Source organism: Coturnix japonica, chromosome Z, assembly GCF_054131305.1.
Source record: "Coturnix japonica strain WE chromosome Z, WE-NBRP24, whole genome shotgun sequence".
Lineage (NCBI taxonomy): Eukaryota > Metazoa > Chordata > Aves > Galliformes > Phasianidae > Coturnix > Coturnix japonica.
Window position 1 is genome coordinate 64,297,540 of NC_140702.1, and position 21,652 is coordinate 64,319,191.

General features: G+C 36.9%; 1 protein-coding gene across 3 annotated transcripts in view; it reads right to left on the minus strand.

Moving 5' to 3' along the window:
• Positions 1-4,785: 4,785 nt before the first annotated feature.
• SPEF2 (sperm flagellar and cilia associated 2) overlaps positions 4,786-21,652 on the minus strand; it is a 64,747-nt gene continuing 47,880 nt past the window's right edge. The window contains exons 30-35 of one of the 3 annotated variants that reach the window (XM_085529889.1): positions 21,032-21,214; positions 17,384-17,476; positions 15,221-15,391; positions 10,534-10,698; positions 10,278-10,400; positions 4,786-5,615 (exon numbers count right to left, since the gene is read on the minus strand). In XM_085529889.1, the coding sequence (XP_085386015.1) occupies positions 5,535-5,615; positions 10,278-10,400; positions 10,534-10,698; positions 15,221-15,391; positions 17,384-17,476; positions 21,032-21,214 (816 nt within the window). In that variant the 3' untranslated portion in view covers positions 4,786-5,534. Of the gene's footprint in view, positions 5,616-10,277; positions 10,401-10,533; positions 10,699-15,220; positions 15,392-17,383; positions 17,477-21,031; positions 21,215-21,652 lie in introns of those variants that run through there. The other 2 variants (XM_085529890.1, XR_014939732.1) reach the window with 2 other exon arrangements.

Sequence of the window (21,652 nt, forward strand, 5' to 3'; positions counted from 1 at the left end):
GAACATGACCTCTTACTTCACAACATCGCCATTTTGACTATGTGATTTTGTGCAAGCTCCTTTCAGTGTTGCATAGGCCTTTGCTTCCTCACTTGAACAGATTCTGCTGTTCCAGATTTTGTGGCCTTCCAAACTGCTTTGGGCACTCCATACCTTTGTTGAAACTATCTGTGTGGAACCAGCAGTCTTTGCTGCAGACAATCACCACCATGCTTAAATAGCAGAAGACTAAGCTGGGATCCTGGCAGTCCATCGCCCAAGTTTGGTGCACACAAACTGATTCTGGCATTCCCCTTCTGTTCCCCTTGTTTGCCTGTATGCAACCAGTGAAGCTTCCTGTATTTCACATATTCCTTGATGTGTTCTGATCATTCATTAAGGGCCTCTTCTACAGTTATCTAGAATTAAAAATGTTTCACAGAATTTTAAAATTATATATAGAATATTCACATTTCAGGAATTTTCCCCTGCTATTACATTTGCAAAATGAACACTTCCAAACTGAATGTATGTAGTGGTGCTTTATCTCTCAGTTCTGAGTCAACTTAATCATAAAGTGCTTATTGCTTATATGACAAAGACAAAGCTGAAATCTAGCATACATTTAAAACTGACGGTAGAAAATAACTTCCTGCTTTACAGCAGTGCTAGCTGAAAATAGCCAGAGTCATATCTGCTGATATGAGAGATGAAAGCAATCATGTTCACTTTTTCTTTTTTCTTGTTATAGTGTTCATGAAGTAAGTAATAGCACTTGACAGGGCTCTTATCTATTTTCATTCTCAGGAGAACTACTTATTAAGAGCCAATTAGTTTTGCTTGTGTGACATCAATGAAGTCGACAATTTGAAATAGTACACCTGATAATAATAGATTTAACATCACAGAATAATTCAGAAGGAACATCCAGAGGTCACCTAGTCCAGTCTCCTATTAAAGCATCATCATCATGAGGCCAGCCCAGCTTCCTCAGGGCTTTATGGAATCAGGCATTGAAAACCTCCAGGAACAGCTTGCAGAACCTGTCTGGGCAACCTGCTCCACTGCAGGACTGTCACCACAGGAAAAAGCTTTTTCTTCTGCCTGCTCAGAATGAGTCATGTTAAAAATTGTGTCCATTATCTCTTGTCCACAGTAAAGAGTGTGACTTTGTCTCCTTGACAACTGTGTCATAGGTGTTTTATAACTGGTATCCGATTCCCTCAAAGACTTTTCTCTCCTTTAGGCTGAACTCCAGACTCCAATCTCCAGGAAAGTGATCAACCCCTCAAACCTCTCAGTGTCCTTCCACTCAACCCTCTACTCTTTGTTGATGTATTCCATGTGTTTGGAGGCCCAAAACTGGACACAGTGTTGTGGAAGTGATGAGTGCTGTCTAAAGGCAGTAATTATTCTCAACCTACTGTGTATATTCTTGTTAATACAGGCCAAGGTACTGATGGCTTTTGCTGTCTGGGCATGCTGACTCATTCTCTGCTTTCTGTCCATGAAGATTCTCAGGTCCTTCCCAGTAGAGCTATTCCCCAGCTAGTAACCACACAGTGTCTGTCAGTGCAAGGGGTTACTACTTCCAAAGGCACAACGCTTTGCATCTGTCCTTCTTGAATATACAGGGATATCTAGGGATCAGATGTCAAGCTACACAATCTTCATCATAGATAATATGTAAAAACAAAGGAAAGAAAACAAGGGAAGTTTGTAAAATCCGGAATGAAATAAAATTGCATTTTAATTACACGTGTATATTTGCTATGGAATCTGTTAGAGGTAACAAAAGCAGTACCAAAGCAAGTAATTTGTACTGATAAATTGAACAACTTCTTTCCGTTTGCTTTTTGTTTTTGTTTTCAATTGATGTTGCTTTATTTTCATAACAATAATTTTGCTTAGCAACACTTGATTTTCATTATCCAGGTTATATGTATCATTCTGTTCTCCTTTCAGTGGGTATCAGTACTTTGGCAGGCTACAGGCATCAACAAAATTCAGCACAGTTATGAGGCCTTTCACAAAATGTCTTGCTTCAGTTGTGAAAAATATGAAGACAATGGCTGAACCTCATGTTCAGTGGAAATTTTGAGGTATGGACCACAGAGCAGATTGAGGAACTTGCTAGTATGGTGACAATGTGACATCACGTAGCCACATTTTAAAGTAAGTAAAATACTGCTTTTTCAAAATGTTCTGGTAACTTGTACAATGTTTTGACTCTTCTGCCAGACCATTTCATGAGAGATGTGCCTGGAGGGCTGCTTTTCATGCAGCCTGGAATCATTACAGAATGATGCGCTGAGACAGATTTTTGCAGTGAGATTTTATGCCAGTCAGTGTTTAGAGACTACCAAAGTCAGCAGTAGTTTCTGGTTAGGTGACCTTTTTTTGAAGGGACATAATTACAAGGATGAAAAGTAAGTAATTTTAATTATGATAAGAATACTGACACTATAAATTCTCTTGAAACTTTTTTTTTTTAAGGCTGGCTATTCTTTGCATTTTCTAAGAGAAACAAAGAAGTAAATGAAATAAAACAGAAGACAGCAAACATAAAAACAGGACCAAGCACATAGCATACAATTAATTTATAGTTGAACAAGTTTTTCATTTTTTTAAAAAATAATTATATATTTTTAATATCAGAAGTGCAGTTATGTCTTAACTTCAGTCACAACATAGATTTAAAAGAATTATCTTGACTCTGTGGCTCTGCGATGAGGAATTTAGCATGACATTTAGCAAGTTCCTTCAACCCTCAATCTTCCCCGATAAAAATCTGTGCTATTTTGAAACCTAAGATTCCAGCCATTGAATCTTGTTATGCCTTTGTACACTATGCACTTTGTATACTCTTTACATGAATCCTTCCAAGGGGAAATTTGAACCCCTTTTAACTTTTACTTTGTTGAAGCAAAAATGCCAAGTTCCTTGAATTTTCTGATACAAAACATGGTTTGCCATTGTTCCTGTGATTCTTCTGTGAACGCTTATGAGTTTTCTTCATGCTTGAAGCACAGATACCAACCATACCAACCATAATATGATACACATCTACTGCCAAGTTTGAATGCATTGCTACTCATCCTTCCCCTTTCATAAGTACAAGCACCTCCTTATGCTCTGAGCCCTGGTGTTATGAAGGGAACTCAAGATATCCACCATGATAATCAAGTGTATTAAAGGAATACAGGGTCTACATCCTTTGCCTTTTAAACTATGCCTTTGCCTTAACCATATAAATACATGCACTGTGTTATGCTTGTAATCCTTTATTCTTTGCCATGCAATCCACTTCACTTTCTGTTATTCAGCACTGCTTCATAACTCATTCATACTCTCAAATTTTGTCAGTAATATTTTTTCTTTCTGTTTCAGGCCACCAATAAAATATATACCAGATGACAAAATAATGACCCTTTAAAAATCCTACCTGAAAGAGCAATTTATGAGTTCTAGTAGCTGAAGTTCCCTTTTAACTTATTAGTATCTACAGATCTTGGGCAAGCCTTTCTGAAAAGAATGCCTTTCTATTTTCACATGGAGAAACTTTAATATGTAAAGTTAGAATTTAACACTAAGTGATTGAACCTGGTTTTAATTAAAGAAACTAGATATGGAACAAAAGCAAAAAATAAGTAAAGACTCCAAGTCAAGCCTGAGGCAGAGAACCACACTGTAAGTTTTTATACCTACATAGTATTTTTCACCACATGTAAAAAAGGACAGAGTCTCATTTGAGTATATATATGTCACGTTTAAAGAATACTGGGGATAAAATACAATGAAATTTTGACTGAGTTACATGTGCTATGAAAATAATTTACTCTGGTGAAAAGCAGATTTGTATGCATCACACAGTCTGTTGTCGTAAGTAAAACGAGGATGTTGAGGTTTCAGCATGGTTTGTGGAGGCGCAGCAGGGTTGTATCTGTTTCTAAGATAGTACTTAGCTACAATGCGCTAGTGTGGTTAGCACAAAACACGTAGACTGAAGAGACACAACATTATTTGCCTGAAGTGTAAGCTTTATGAGTTCTGAATTCATATATCTCATATAGATCCTTCGATCTGCTACACTAGTCCATCAAGTTTCCATTCAAAATTTGGCTGTCTGAAATAACAGAAAAAATGAACTTACCATTGACATAAGGAAGTTTTAAAAATCAAACAAAGTGCTTCTTATTTTATCATTACAGAAGACAGAACATACGTCAGAAATTGGTCTGCTAGACATCGTCTATCACTATGCCAGTTTCTCTGTTTTACATCTGGCTATTACTTTTTTGTACATAATCGTTTTATAGTTCTTGTAGAAAAAAGGAATATCAACACATTATGCAAATACTATAATATGTCAAGCATATCTGGCTAAAAACTAATAAAAAGCAATAAAAATGTTAATGTATTTTGTGCAGAGAGCACTTCTCAACAAACGTTTCTGGTTCCCTACAAGCTAGCTGACTTCAGTTGGACAATTTGTATTCTTAGAGAGCATCATTTGTTTGAGCACTGTGCTGAATCAAACCAGAGAAAGGAAGCTTTAAATGTTTGGTGTGCTTGTTACCAGGGCGCTGACAAAATGCAGACAAAAGTATCCCAGAATGACAAAGTAGTGTCCTAGTATGAGTAGACATTTTGAAGTGTTTACTTATTCACTACGTTTCTAAGCAAGTAATAGAACATGGAATGCAGGTGTCAGATTGCAAATATGAGAACTGCCCCAGAGCAACCTGCAGCAGGAAGAAAGCAGGAGTCGGAGTGGATGTAGAAAAAATAAAACGACTTCAGCAGTAAATGAGGAGAGTTTTACTAAGACTGTTTAATCTGCCAAAGAATACAATAACCTCTCAAGTGCCACAGAAATTTTTAGACAAACACACATCATGCACAAAAGCCTACAATTTGTATTTATCTTTATATATACTCTCTTTTGGTATACAGAGATGATTTTAAATTGAATTTAGGTCAATTACTGAATACAATTATGTGAAACAATAAAATTAATTCAGGTTAATACCAAATTTATGTGGAGTAATGTGGAAATGCATGTGGAGTAGCCCTGGCACACCCAGCCCATGGGCCAGCCCAGCCTGTGCTGTGGCTGTCCCCTGTGAACTGCAACATGTTTAGAAAAACAATTGAAGAATAAAAATTAATATACGTTAACAATATTTGAATGGATACACTAACTCACTTACTAGAATGTGATATATATTATTCTTCTACCATTTCTTTTTAGGAAACACAATCAGCTCCATTTAAGTTCAGAAACAAGTTTTATTTTGGCTATATCAGGCTGTTTAGTATGAACTAATAAATTTCTTTCCTTGTTTTTAATTGTTTTACTGTTGTTGGTTGCTGTTTCCTTATTTTCTTCTTCTTCTTAATTCAAAGTAATAACTAAATGTGTAAGTGCTTCAGGATTTGACTCTCGTGACAGTAAATGAATAAACCTTTCCTATGGGAGGGAGGGATGGAGATCTAGCGCTCATTTCTTACATACATTTTAGAAAAACAATTTGTATATGAACCACAGGTTTTCATACATCACTGTCATTACATGTGGTTTTCTCATCAATTGTCTGTGCTGGTTCATCTCTTTGAAGGAAGAATTGAATATCCTAAGAAAAGGAAAACAAAAAGTTTTAAAAGGTCATTTAATGCAACAGCCTGATCTGCCTTAAAAATTCTAATAATAAGGCCTGTCAAATTAGAATTAGCATTGAAACCAGAGGCTAAAAGAAAAAGCTAACTTCAGTGAAAACATATAAATTACACTTTTTCTAGTTAACATAAAAAGTTTTCCCAAAGGCCACAAAAACCAGCCCTGTCCTTCAGCTTTGGCACTAGTTCAACATGCTTGGAAAAAAATAACCATATAGTGGCAACTGCAGAAAGAACATTCTTCATGGCAAATTCTAGAAGAGTATATGACATCTCCTTCATATCACTGAGATGCAGTTTTATGAAACTATATTAAAATGGTTTTCAAAGTAAGCAGAGATATAAAGGATCTCCTCATACCTATCATTATAGAGTGATACGAATACTTTTTGAACACTGAATACTTGTTTGCACTAACAAATATCATTCAGAACACAATGAGATGAATTTTTAAATAAAGTTTCTTTTTACATGTTCAGATTTCAAACTGATCATAGAATCATTGAATCGTTTAAGTTGGAAGGGCCTTATGAAGTCCATCTAGTCCAATCCAACAATAAGCAGGGACTGCGCAGTTCAATCAGGTGCTCATATATAAAAGAAACGCAATAAAATAAGTAACTGCAACTTCTGGAACAACACACACCTACCTGCAGACATTACAGACTTACATTTTTGTGCAGTACTGCATTTTTTATAACATGCTGATTTGCTACTTTTCAATTATTTTGTATTTGCAAAGTCTCATGTCAGCAATGAACAAGCAATATATGATTTAAAGTTCTAACATGCTGCATGTTTATAACAAGTATTAATGGTGATTTAACTTTATCAATTTTTCTATTATTGTCAGTGAGTACATTTTTCCATTAAAAGGATAACTTGATTCAGGATTTCCATAAAGTAAATTAGTTTAAATTCAAATACATATTCCAGTAGGTATTTTGTGCCTATTTTGAAAGATAAGTTTTTTTTTTTTTCCCAAATCACAGACTGCCTGTATTAAATGATGCCTCATTTTACTTGCAATTTATGAGGAGCATTTCAGTGAACATCAAAGAGCTGTGATAAAAGATTAATTTTGCCTGCCCTCTGTTTTAGAAGGCAGTGCTAACATTTATCTTTGACTCTAAGAAATACTCAATTTTAAGGAGGCCTACTTCTGTACATTGAGTCAGAAAAAAAAACGTTTCAGTTCCGGTTGACAAAAGCAAATGTTAGCAAATGGAACCTTCAGCAAGTTCACTATCAGCCCTTATCACTACCACACAAAGCAGATGAGGATCTCAGTTAAACCATAGTGCTTCTGGCATGACAGCATGTGAATTTATTATGAGTGTTTTAAACACAAACCTTAAAGTCTATGTTCTTGTAAAAAATACGCTTTAGAAAGCTGCGGCTAATCATCATGGAGCAAATTATTTATCTAGTTATTTCCAATGCTACTGTTATATTCATGTGTGCGAGAAGTGGAAACCTATGCTCCAGCAGTGCCACATTAATACATGTTAAAAAACAGTCTGACAGTCAGAATGATATGATCAAAAATTACAATCTGACGCAGAACAGAGATTGATAGAACAGCATTTAAGAATGTGTTAAACATTAAAAGAAAGTTTCCTCTGGACAGATCCAATTTATGTAACAACCAATCTTGCAGAGGAAATCAGAACTGAATAACCCCAAAACACTGGTGAAACAGTCCACCCATGGATTTACTGTGCCTGCATTAGATGAAGGGAACAATTTTTTTCTGTTACATTAACAGATACATTTAGCACTTTAATGTCAGAAGTGCAACATCATTAATGCATGTTTTGCACTTCCACTGCTATTTCTGATGGAATACGTGATCAAAGGAGAAGTAACAAGGTCTCTTATTTAGAGTAGGTATTTGAACACTGTGTTGAACTTTCCTTCTCATTGCACACTGGCGCATTTAAAACACCACATGAAAAAGGTTTCTCAGGTTTCCTAAGTAAGTATTATAGCTACTGCCTACATGTAGACAATGATTCAGCAACACTTTTTGCTCTAAAGCCTTAAGTATTGAGTACTAATTATATGCTTTGAGCCTTACTGAAGGCTCAAATCTGCATCAGAATCTGCCTAAGACAGAACGTGTTTTCACTCTGGGAAATAATACGCTGAGTTCTGAATGACTGTACCGTTCTCTCATATTAAATGGCTGGTGTAAGTATATGCAGTTTTTGGCTTTTTTTTTTAATAATTGCCCAAATTTCAATTGAATGTTTGGCAGACATATTTACCTTACGCTATTAGAAATCCTAACCCAATGGAACTCCAACTGGAGTGATTACCTTGGCAATGTTACTGAAATGATTAACTAAACCAACAATAATAGCAGCAGAAATAATATGAAAACTAATTTAGAAGCCTAAAGCCTAAAACAGTGGCCTACTCTAAAACCAGGTGTATAGACATACAGCATGGTCTCCCAGCTTTCAAATTTAGGTTTATTTATTTATTTTTTTAAAAAAACTAATGATAACTATACCATTCAAGAGTTGAAAGCTAGATAAAAAATGTAATGTAGCACTAAAAGCATAAAAGCGTTGATTTTAATAAACATTTATTATTACTTTTTAATTTTTAAACTACTCAGTAATTGTAAGAATGTAGATTACTGGAAATAATGGATTAATGCAAGCATTAAGAATTGCATAATATCTTCCAGACTACTTAATTTATTGCAATTCATTCTTGCTCACAGGAAGGCTGACTTTATGCAGGTTATTCCCGGACCACTGACAAACAAACTGAAAGAACAAGCTCCCTTCTGAAGACAACTGTATATCTCACCTGCACATTATAGTATTTTTAGAGATTCTGTTAGTTAGAATAGAGCAGGACATCAGAAGGTCAAAGGAATCTGGTGTTCCAATACAAATTTTACAGATTCTAACCTAAATATTTCACTTATATTTTTCAGCAAAACATTTCCTTTTCCAGTGTTTATGACTGAAGTAGTAGAAACATTTTGACTTTAGAAACCACACCCTATCTTTACTATATTTATCTTGTACAAGATCTCAAAATAACAGCACTGTGGTTGGATTTCAATTTTATAGAGATTTTTATAGCCTTGGGAGAATTTCTGAAAAGTCATCAGTGCTAAGAATATTGTTTATTTACATTGGAATTGTGTTAGGAATGCAAAAGTTACCAGATGTAATTCTATAGGCTCTCAGAAACTACTCTTGAAGTACATGTGCATTAGACCAGAATCCTATACAAAACAGTGGCCTCTGGCTCCCTATGTATATGTTTACTTGTGCATATAACAGTTTGGTATAGAGTCAAGTAAGAACTTGCGGTCTTTAATTCTTCACCACTTTGTCAGAATTAGAAAGTAAGATGGCAAAATGTCGATTACATGCATCTAAGAGCAGTGAGTATTTACCAGTGCAGTCAAGGAGCATGATTTTGCTTTTTTAATCACAGAAACAATAGAACACTACATTTGAGATTATTTCAGAATCAGTCCTTACAAAAGGAAATTCTATGTATAACAAATGAATGCTAAAACTCTGCATCTTCTAACTGTCAAGTCAAGGAGTCACAAGCATCAAATGAGTCTTCCAGGTAAGCAGAAAGATGTATTAATTAAATGATCCTAATATCACATTAAAAAGCTGTAGAAACTGCTTTTGGCTAGAGCATGCGCTCTGAAATGTTTGATGGTTCTCACAGACAGTGACAATTTTAATCATTATTCTGCCTTGAATATATTCTACCAGCCAGAAATAACTTCGGTTATGATGTTAGCTAATAAATTTTAAATATACACTACAAGGCACTCTTCGAGCTATAATAAAATAGTTCCTTCTTAAAGGGATACCAGAAATCTTGATTAAAAATAAACACTGTGCTCTTGATATTCAGTTACTGATTTATGTGGAAAGATTTTCAAAAGAAGTTCCTCTCCTTGTAAGTAGCAGTGTACATACATACAGCATTACTCATTTCACAGCCTTGTTATGTTTTGTTTTTCAGTATGTCATATTTGTTTTTTATAGGGAGATTACAGTATGCTGCATGTTACTAAGTCAGTGAAGTGTTTGTGTAAAGAATACTTGTTGAGGTGGATCATGTATAGAACAAAGAGTTTATTCAAGAAATGCTGTGTGAACTTGGAAAAAAGGGTTAAAAATAGGAAAAGTATATACAATTAAAAGGGTCAGGGAAGACAGAAAGGAGAAGGGGAGTGAGTAAAGATGTAGCATTCTGTCTTCCCACATACTCTTATTCTTAGGTTGTGTGGGGCTCTGAGCAACCAGATGTAGTGGAAGGTATACCTGCCCATGGCAGGGTGATGGGAACTAAATGGTCTTTAAGGTCCCTCCCAACTCAAATCATTCTGTGATTCTATGATTTTATGATTCTATGATTCTACAAGGACTCTGATTCTTTCAGCACACTCTTTGATGAAAAAAAATTCATGGACAATGAAAGAACTGGTCTAATATACAATCTGCTATGTAGTACATCAGTCTACACTGCAAATTGGCTGTATCTGAATTAGAGGCATTTCTAAGATAATGTAAATTGCCACTTGCCTACCTAGAAAGATTATGGTTCCTGAAAGCAGTACTTACATGAAGTTTGTACCCTTGGTACTTCTGAATCAATTCTTGAATGAAAGGGTGCTTCAAAAGGAGTTCAAGTGGAAGAGGCGTCAGATCTTCACTGCCTAATTCTTTATATACTCTTAAGAAATGCTTTAAGAAAAAACAGTATCTGTTGAATTTATGACATGCTTAAGAAACATCTAAGGGAAAGCAAAAAATTACAAGAGGCATTTCTGTAGCATAGAACGTAAGGTACAGAACATCTTTTGAGTCAGCAGCTTACCTTATCATAACTACCTTCCGTCTCCAGACTACTAAATCTTTGATTATCTTCATCCCTACTTCCTCCATCATGAAACACTTTGAGCAGAGTTTCCAGTGAAACTACTCCTTCACCTCTATAACTCAAGAGTTCATTTTCATCTTCTGTGCTAGTATAAGGAAAAGTCTAAGGAAATAAAGGACAAACATAACATGAAGTGATAGTCTGTCAGTAAGATATGTTTCATTTAGACATTTCTTAAGGATCAATTGGTTATAGTTCCAAACTTCAGTTCTTGCAAAATAAAAATCATCACCATATACAAAATTATCCACTGAACATAAGATGAAGGAATGGATACTGAAAGCTTAGAAATATCTGTAACAGTGACATTAGTAGAAATGGAATAATCAGCTTTTTCCAAGAATCTTGACAATGTTCCTCTGAGAAATTAATTTTTTTCCAGAACAACAAGACATAAAAATACTTAATAGTTATGATTTATAATAGTCCCAACACTCTACCAAGAACTTTGTATTTATGTGCAGAGTAATAGAATAGAATTCACAGAATCATCTAGGTTTGAAAAGATCTTCAAAATCATTAAGCTCAACCATCAGCTTAGCTTTCAAGTTCCCAACACTAAACAATATAACTTAGATCCCATAAACACATGTCTGTTAAGTAGTTTCAGGATAGGGATTCCTCCATTTCCTTGGGCAGCCTGTTCCAATGCTCGACCACCCTTTTTGAGGAGAAGTTTTTCCTAGCATCCAACTAACCTCCCCTATTGCAAATTGAGATAATTTAGTCATGTTCTTCACTTGTCACCTGAGAGGTGCAGCCTCCTATCAGGTCAATCAGTTGTAGAAGGCACTGAGGTTTTCATTTGGCCTCCTCTTATCCAACCCCTTTTTCCCTCAGTCATTCTTTTCTTTTTTTTGCTTGACTTTTTACCAGCTTCATTGTTTTTCTCTGCATGTGTTCAAGCATCTCAGTGTCTTTTCTGCAGTGAGAGGCCCTAAACTGAACACAGTATAAATAAGCAGTGACCACCACTGAAGCCATTTCTGTACATAAAGACAAGAAAGGTCCTTGCAAAGGTCACTTTGTCTAGATTAGTTCACTTCATGTAAGATAAGCACTAAGAACAATAGGAAATAAATAGCATTTAATTCAACATACTATTTTCTATTATAACAAAGGACAGACTGCTGAGATATTAATGTTATATTTTTACAGTATATAAGTAGCAGAGTTACTGAGCCAGCTTTATAATATGTAGCAGTGAAGAATATAAAAACAGCTCTTAGGTACAGCACTCCCACTAAATCATTTACATTTCATGAACTATCTACACAAGCCCGATAGCAACCTTTTTCAGACTTAAAAGCTAAGCAGTTGAAGTCAGTACAAGTAATGGTAAACTCTAGGATGTGTTTTGTCTGCTCTTCTCTCATTTATGTTATTAAATTTAAGTATCTTTAGGCAACTTCCAATCAAGAGCCACTAAAGTCTTATTACAAAATAAGAAAAAGAGAGGGACAAATTAAATTAGGTAACTTTGTGTATCAGTCTGTGAGCTGGGAATGAACTGGGTAGCTGTTTATGTTCCACTGATGAATATTCCATTGATAACATCTACTGGATTTCATGTAGAAGAAGAGGGCTTGAAGATTTAGATACCATATAAGCAACCACTGGTAGACAGAAGTTTAGGTTCATATTTTTAAAATGAATAAAATTTTGGATGTCTTCATTGATTTAAGTTTTTCTATTTGATAGAACTATGATGAATCAAAGATGACACAATACCAACTCATAATTTACTTTTTGCCCCCTTGTGGTTCTTGAAAATCCTGCATGAAAAGCTGGCCCTACTGAAGCCAGTGGTATAAACTTTCATTTCCTCCAGTGAAATGGGGGTTTATTAATTCAGGTTATATCTATAGTATTCAACAGGATTGTAAAAGGCATACATACAGAACACACACAAAAAAAGACCAACCAAAACCAAAACCAACACAAACAAAAAGCAATGAGGAGAACAGGTTGTGTTGTTTTGTATCCAACATCATGAGATCTAGAACTTCCCACTGGAATAGAGAATACTAAGTTTCTAGAGTCACAGAATCACCGAATCATAGAATCACCAAGATTGGAAAAGACATCCAAGATAATCCAGTCCAAAAGTCCATCTGCCACTAGTACTTCCCCACTAAACCATGCCTCTTACTGCCACATCTAAAAGTTTCTTGAACCATTCCAGGGATAATTACTCATCCCTGGATAGCCCAATTCATGTGCCTGACTACTCTCTCGGAGAATAATTTTTTCCTAATATGCAATCTGAACCTCTCCTGGTGCAACTTGAGGTGGTTTCTTCTAGCTCTAATTATTCAAATGAAGAGGCCAACCCCCACCTCACCAAAATCTCCCTTCAGGTAGTTGTAGAGATCAATAAGGTCTCCCCTGAGCCTCCGCCATTACAGACCAAACAATCTCAGTTCTCTCAGACACTCCTCATAAGACCTGTGCTCTAGACTCCTCATCAGCTTCATTGCCCTCCTGGGCCTCAATATCGTTCTTGTAGTGAGGGGCCCAGAAGTGAAGAACACAGCCTCAACAGTGCTGAGTATAAAGGGGCAATCACTTCCCTGTTCCTTTTGGCAACACTATTTCTGATAGAAAACATGACACCATTGGCCTGCTTGGCCACCTGGGTGCACTGCTGGCTCATGCTTAACTGAGTACTGACCAACACTCACAAGTCCATTTCTTCCACACTGTCTTCCAGCAATTTTGCACCATGCCCACAGTGTTTCTTGGGGTTGTCATGGCCAAAGTACAGAACCTGGCACTTGGCCTTGTTGAACTTCATCCCACTGACATTGGCTCAGTGATCCAGTTTGTCCAAACTCCTCTGTAGGGCCTTCCTACGCCCAGGCAGATTGACACTTCCTCCCAATTTGGTGTCACCAGCAAAATTCCTGAGGACACACTCAATCCTCTTGTCTGGGTCATCAATGAAGATATCAAACAGGACAGGCCCCACTACTGAACTCTGGAACACCACTTGTGACTACATACCAGCTGGATGTGATTCCCTTTACCATCACTCTCTGGGCCTGGCCCTCCAGCCAGTTCTTTACTCAACCAAGAGTATACTTGTCCAAGCCACAGGCCAATAGCTTCTCCAGGAGGACACTGTGGGAGACAGTGTCAAGGGCTTTGCTGAAGTCAAGGTAGACTATATATCAACAGCCTTTCCCTCATCTACCGGGTGGGTCACTTGATCATAGAAAGAAATCAGATTGGTCAAGCTGGACCCACCTTTCATGAACCTATGACATCTGGGCCTGATTCCCCATTGTTTTGAACATGCCCTGTGATCTCTCTCAAATGATCTGCTCCATAATCTTTCATGGCACTGAGATCAGGCTGACAGGCCCATAGCTCCCCAGATCCTCCTTACAACCCTTCTTGTAGATAGGAATCACATTGGCAGGCCTCCAATCCTCTGGGACTTCTCTGGTTTACCATGAACACTAATAGATGGTAGAAAGCATGTTGGCAGTCATCACCACCAGCTCCCTCAGAACCCTTGGGTGGATCCCATCTGTCCCCATGGATTTGTGACAGTCCAAGAGGAGTAGAAGGTTTTTACGTGTTTCCACCTGAACTGGGGGGGCAGGGAGGGTGTTTACTCTGCTCTCCATGGCAGACTTCCAGATCAGGGGGTAGAGTACCCCAAGGATAACTGGTCTCACTTTTAAAGACAGATATAAAGTGAAAAAGACTTAATCATATTCTGACTCACCCAGAGACAGTTTTAAATTTTCTATTGCCTCCCTTTAACTCTAGTCAGTTGGAACTAATGAAACATTTTATTATCTAAAGGAATGAGTTCTTTCCAAGGTGTGTACAGATATATATTGTAGGTTTCAAAAAGTGAATTATACTTAGTAATGTGTAGGTGATGCATACAGTGCAGTAGTGGCATTCTAAGTCCTTAAAAAGATGGGAAAATAATAACATACTCCATAAACACTATAAATGTTCAAAAGTTCAGCTTCACTTTATATGACAATACATTCATCATGGCTCTAAAAACAGTTTAAACCATTATTTAATATTAAATTCAATATTACTAACTCTTCTGATTTACAGACAAACTGAAAAACTAGAAAATAATGACAGAAGTGTATGTATTTTTAAATATCCCGAAGAAACATATAGTGGGAAAAAAAGTAAGAATGGTAATAAAACAAGTTTTATATCTAACTCCTGATGATGATATTGTAAGTCACATCACAGTCTTATTCTTTTGGCCTCATAGCTGGGCATAATTGTCTAAGATTAGATCAAAGAATGTTCTCAGCTCATCTTTGCAATGGGCAGTTACCAAGAAATATCTTCAACTCTGTTAATTATTTAACAAGCAAAATTTAAGACTTCGGAAAAATACTTCTGAGTATTATTATCCAAGTCAGTGGGAATATTTTCTGAGTTCCCATGAAGTCAGACGGACTGTTTGCAAGAGTTGGAGATATGCACTACACAGATAGTTACAGAAATCTAGCTAATGTATGATTCGCAAACACCACTGTTATATCTATATCTATCTGTCTGTCTATCTATCTATCTATCTATCTATCTATCTATCTATCTATCTATCTATCTATCTAATTTTATTATAATGTTTTACCTCACACACAAGAGAAGATTCTTTTCTCTGAATATATGTTCTAGTAGCTACACAAAGTGCTCTGTAAACACCTTCAACAGGATCAGAGTGGGAAGCAAAATAAAGTAACATCTCAAAATAGTTGAGCAGTGCAGGAAATCTTCCAGTATCAGCAAATAAACTGAAGAAAAACTACAAAGAGGACAGAAATATATAAATTAACTTCTACAAATGACATTTGATCAAATAAAAATCACAGTCTGTACAGAAAAGGATGAAATAAAGTAAGGACTGCTGAATAGCTATGCTATTCTTAAAAATCAGTAAAGGCTATATATACTTAGATAAATCAGAGGTGCTTTTTCTTAAGTGAGGACTTTCAGAGAACAAGAAGAATTTCACAAAACATGATATCATGACAAATTAGCTCAAAAACTGCTTCCTACATTCATATTATACCTGCACTTCCACAGAAATATTCTTGAGCTCAGACATAGGTATCATTTTTCTCTTATTCTTAGAATTATAGAATCACAGAATCACAAGGTTGGAAAGGACCTACCTAGTTCAACTGTTCTCCCATTGCCATTGCTACCACAGCTACTAAATCACATCTTGTAGCCCCTCATCCAGACACCTCTTGAACACTGCCAGGGATGGCGGCTCCACCACCTCCCTGTGCAGCCATTCCAGTGCCTGACCACTCTCTGAGAGAAAAGGGTTTTCCTTATGTCCAATCTAAACCTCCTCTGGTACAACTTGTGGCCATTTCCTCGGGTCCTGTTTGTTGCCTGGGAGAAGAGGCCAAACCCCTCCTCATCACAACCTCCCTTCAGGAAGCTGTAGAGTGCAACAAGGCCTCCCCTGAACCTCCTCTTCTCCAGACTAAACAATCCCAGCTCCCTCAGCTGCTCCTCATAAGACTTGTGCTCCAGACCCCTCAACAGTTTTGTTGCCCTTCTCTGGACATGTTCCAGGGCCTCGATATCTTTCTTGTAGTGAGGAGCCCAAACTGAACACAATATTCAAGGTGCAGCCTCACCAGTGCTGAGTGCAGGGGGACGATTACCTCTCTGCTCCTGCTGGCCACACTGTTTCTAATGCAGGCCAGGATACCATTGGCCCTCTTGGCCACCTGGGCACATTTGGCTCCCATCCATCCGAGCATCAACCAACACCCCCAGGTCCCTTTCCTCTTCACAGTCATCCAGTCACTCAGCCCCATGCCTATAGTGCTGCATGGGGTTATTGTGGCCAAAGTGCAGGACCCGGCCCTTGGCCTTGTTGAACCTCATCCCATTCACATCAGCCCAGCAATCCAGCCTATCCAGATCCCTCTGAAGGGCCTCCCTATCCTCATGCAGATCAACACCACCTCCCAGCTTGGTGTCATCTGCAGACTTACTGAGAGTACTCTCAATCCCCTCATCTAGGACATCAGTAAAGACATTAAACAAGATGGGCCCCAGCAGTGACCCCTGGGGGACAGCACTTATAACAGGCTGGCAGCTGGACTTAACTCCAATAACCGCTACCCACTGGGCATGGCCCTCTATCCAGTTTTTTACCCAAAGAATGGTGTACCTGTCCAGGCCAGAGGCAGCCATTTTCCTCAGGAGAATACTGTGAGAGACTGTGTCAAAGGCTTTGCTGAAGGCTAGATAGACTACATCAACAGCCTTTCCCTTGTCTGCCAGTCTGGTCACCCAGTCATAGAAGGAGATGAGGTTGGTCATGCATGACCTTACAACAGTGGTCACCATGTAGTGAAATCAATGCAGTTCAACAGAAAACAGGAATACCGAGTTGTCTGTGGTTTGGAATAGTGAAGAACAATTCATAGATTCCTGTCTCTACGTCCTAGATTTCTTATTATTCTTTTACGTGTGGAAATCAGATTCTGAAGCACCTGACCTCAAAAGCCACTCAGAAAACCCAAGAAAGAACTGTAGAATCATAGTATGGCTTGTGTTGAAACACACCTCGATGATCATCAAATTCCAACCCCCTGCCACAGGCTGGGCTGCCAGCTGCTAGATCATTTACCAGAGTAGATTGCTCAAGGCCACATTTAACCTGATCTTAAACACCAGGGATGGGGCATCCAGAACCTCTTTGGGCAACATCAGAATGGAGTTGGAAGAGTGAGTGGTCTCTTCTAAATGGCTGTGTTTTTAAACTTACTTTGACAAGATTCCCTAGCCTATCAAAAGGCAACCGTTTTGTGCAATCTTCTGTTATGCTTAGATCTTCACTTCCATTAAACCATAAGCCAAGCTAAGGAAAAAAGAAAAAAAAAAAAAGTCATTTATTTTCACATATTAAAATTAAGCAGTCTTCATTCTCCAAAAGTTTTGAAAATATACAAGCGCTAATCTGAAAGTAATGACTCCTACTTCATTTTGTTGGCCCAAAATGTAAGAGGCAGACATTCAGTTACTTTTTTTACAGTGTAATAGATGACAGCAGAGGGACAGTCTGACAGAATGGTATCTAATATGGACATAAGTATGTAGCAAACATGTGTCAGTGAATTCCTCCACGCAGAAAAAAATCACACTAATTGACTTTTATCAACATTTGCTGAATGTTTATGTAGATGAAACAGTGAGCGTGAGCACAATGAGGGCTAAGTGGTGCTTCTCAGAAGTCGTGGCAGCAACACGTTCTGAAAGGTGCTTACAGTGAGAGCAGGGCAGGTCTCTTGTCACCGGTGACAGGTGACAGGACAAGGGGAAATGGCCTCAAGTTGCACCAAGGTAAATTTAGGTTGGACGTTAGGAAACACTTCTTTACAGAAAGGGTAGTTAAACACTGGAATAGTCTCCCCATGGAGGCAGTTGAGTCACCATCCCTGGATGTGTTTAAGAGCTGTTTGTATGTGGTGCTCAGAGATACGATTTAGCAGAGGGTTGTTAGAGTTGAAAAATACTGTTTAGTAGATGAGAATTTGCTCTATCAAATAGTGTTATTGCACTCCTTGTATCTGAAGCTGTTTCCATGGAAATAAATAGGAGGTGTTATTTTCACAGTGACCTATGTAGATTACCGAGAGCTCAACTGGATTGGATTTAATTAAGCTGAATCTGTTACTAATTTACAATGACACTGAACAAATAAAATAGCTCCTTCAACTTATTATAGATAATTCCAGAACTGTGGAAAGTGGAGTGGCATTGAAGTGACATTATGTTCTTGAAAACTGTATAAATGAATAAGGTAGTTGTAAAGAAACTTCTGCCATCCTACCTTCTAAGATGGGATGGCCAAAACCAGACTGTCTACAGAAAAACTCACTTGCTCGTAATAGGGTCTTGTTAAACCAAGCTAGAAATGGTGCAGAGAATGTCACAGTAAGGACAACTGAGTTCCATCACCTTGCAGTGTTCTCTAGAACTAATTAGTTTGCTAGCAGAGGTGCAGATAGCAGGGCACCTCAAATTACCCATGGTAGGCTCTTTCTGTTATTTTCACTGAATGTTGCTTGTCATTGTTTCTTGTTAGGACAATAATATCATATCAATTATTCAGAGTTACACAAAATTTTGCATGCATGTAAGTCTCAGTATTAAAGCAGAGAATAAAGTTCGTCTTCATTTTTATTTATAAATGTCATTCTTATTGTATTTCCTGTTTTGTTTAAGGGACCCTTACCGAAGATTTGCAAATAGCTGGTAATCTTATGAATTACAGGTACTAAATGAAAGTTGCAGCATTTTTTCAGTGTAAACACTTAAAATATTGTGATGAACATTATTTTTCATATTTCAGATGAATTACTACAATCTTTTTTTTACAAAATAGAAAAACAGAAATGTATGGCAAGAAAGTAAAATTTTTATTGTTTCTGAGATTCTTTCTCTAGAAATAAATCAGATGGTAGATGATGTGCCCATGTGGTGGTTGAACAACTAATCTTACTCAGCTGTTCTTATTTTTATAGACTGCACTGACTCATTAATTCTCTAGTGCACTATGTTCTACAGAACATGAATAATTCTTTTAAAGCATGAAATTAGAAGAAAATGACACTAGTAATGACCTAATGAAATCTGACATAAATTGCTCTAAATTGATATTAAAAATGCAATAAAAACAAGTCATATCTTCTTGATAAATTAGGGGGCTAAATTTTACCTAAATACAAAAAATAGCAGTCCTGTTCTTTTAATGGCTGTAAATGCAATAATTCCAAGTACATGGAAGATATACAGAATTTTCATGATCTTTTCAAATGAGGACACTTCAGGCTCTATTCTCAAACAAAAAGACGTTAACTATTTTTATTTGCAATATGACTCTTTTGTAGAATAAAATTTTCAGAGAAGTGCAGACTCTTTATTATTATTGAACTGCATTACTTGGAATAGCCTCTGGATGTTCCCCAAATGTTCTCTTGAGCATTTTAAGTTATATGCATACCTATATAGGTCCCTTCTGAAAAAGTAGCTTCAGCTAGAAGTTGCCTATGTTTTTCTGAACCTTCTAGTCCTATTCTGTCCAGGTCTACAAATTCAGTCACCATTCTTATAGAAGAACTAATAGGAGCAGGTCTAGAAACAAATGAATGGACACAGTTTCTTATTTACCCTGAGCTGACTTTGAGCCATTTCTGATCCAGAAGCATGCAGTCATATTGCTCAGCTGAATCTGTTTTTAATTAGGATTCTGTATTAAAAAAATTCATTTGCAGCCTTGCATGTCTTAAACATGCTTATTTTTAAGCCCTCAAATTTAAGAAGAAACGCAGACAAATAATTGCAACATAAACACCTGCATGTTTTGTGGAATTTATGGCATTGCAGAATTTGGGTTTGTTTTGTTTTGTTTTTGTCTGGGGTGAGATGAGCATCAGCTGGAAGCTTTAATTCAATCAAAGAAGTTCTAAAACAGACAGCGTTCTGAACTAATACAGCCTTATTTAATTTTGGAAGAAAACTAAGCCTACACAGATTGAAAACCAACTTGAGAAAAGATTCTTTGAAATTTATCTAAAATATTTTGCATGTAACTCCAGTATGACTACATAAATATGAACTGACAGAACTGATGAATTTTTGTGCATACGTGCATACACGTATTTATGAAGAGGTACATATAAATTGGTCAATGCAAATTTTAAGTCATCCAAAGTATTAAAAATGATAGTGAAAATTTGTTAATTGAAAGGAAGGTCAGTATTGTTCAAAGGAAAAAAAAAAATGCATTTTTAATACTCTTTCATGAAACTTCCTGAAAAACTTTGTTCAGCAAACAGATTTAAATAGAAACTTTTTTTAAAGGAAAGAATAGGTCAGATATTTTTTTTTAATTTCCTATGTGTCCAAGGCATGAAAAACCATCTTCATTTGAAAAAATTCATTACTGGAAAAATTCTCAAAATATTCCATCAATGTAGAGCGAGTGAGACCTAATTAAAATTCTTGTTTCTGTTTGGAGCAATTTTTTTTTCTATCCTTTGGGTATTGAATAGTATTAGTTAATAGTAGAGACAATTCTTAGTAGTTAAACTGCTGATCAAATAATTTATTTAGAACAGGAATTATTTTCACTTGGAATTAGTTTATGGCTCAAATAGGAAATGGAAGTAAAAAGTAAGCTTAATTAATCTGATTAGTCTACCATATATGGATAAGACAGATGTCAGGCCTTCAGTTTTCTGAAGGATATTTTCACTAGAAATCCCCCTCGAATAGCAAACGGTATAAAATTCAGGCTGAATGAGTGTAAATAAACCTCACAATACATTATTCCATTCAAAGAGATGATTAACAATAGAATATTACTGAAGCGAATACGAAAAGAGAATACTGCTGAGAAACGTATTATCACCTGCATACAGTCTTTCAGTGTAACAAAGTCAAATCCAAGTACATCAACTGACATGAAGCTATAGAGGGTTTTGAGAAGTTGTGTCACAGATGGCACTGGCCAAGGCTGTGCTGCTGCTAACATGAATCTGCGCCAGTCAATCAGTTCTGTGTTCTCGCTGAATGCAGTTGCCAGATTATGTAACTATAAAAATAAAATAATAAATATTGTCAAATATGTATACATAAGGACACATAAACATGTAAGGTTCTGCAGCAAGATTTCAAAGATCGATAAAGAACTGGGAGTTATTTATACTTCGTCCTAGTCTACACAGTGCAGCTACACCAATACATTTATGAAAGTTACATCTTATCCTTACTTTGCAGCATCTCCAATGCAAGAACACCCATAATTCTACATAGTAAGTAAGAGCCTTTGTATAGTAAAAACACTGATGTTCCGCCACTGCCTTCACGTAGTTGTGCACCATATCCTCATGAGAGAAGCATTTCAGGATCACCCCTAACCCTTGGTTTACTGCTTCACTCAAACAAAAACACATAAAGCAACCGCCTTCCACCTATCTCCCTTCTACGGTGAGGTGTGGAAGTAACAAATCTGGCACAGTTCACTTCTGCA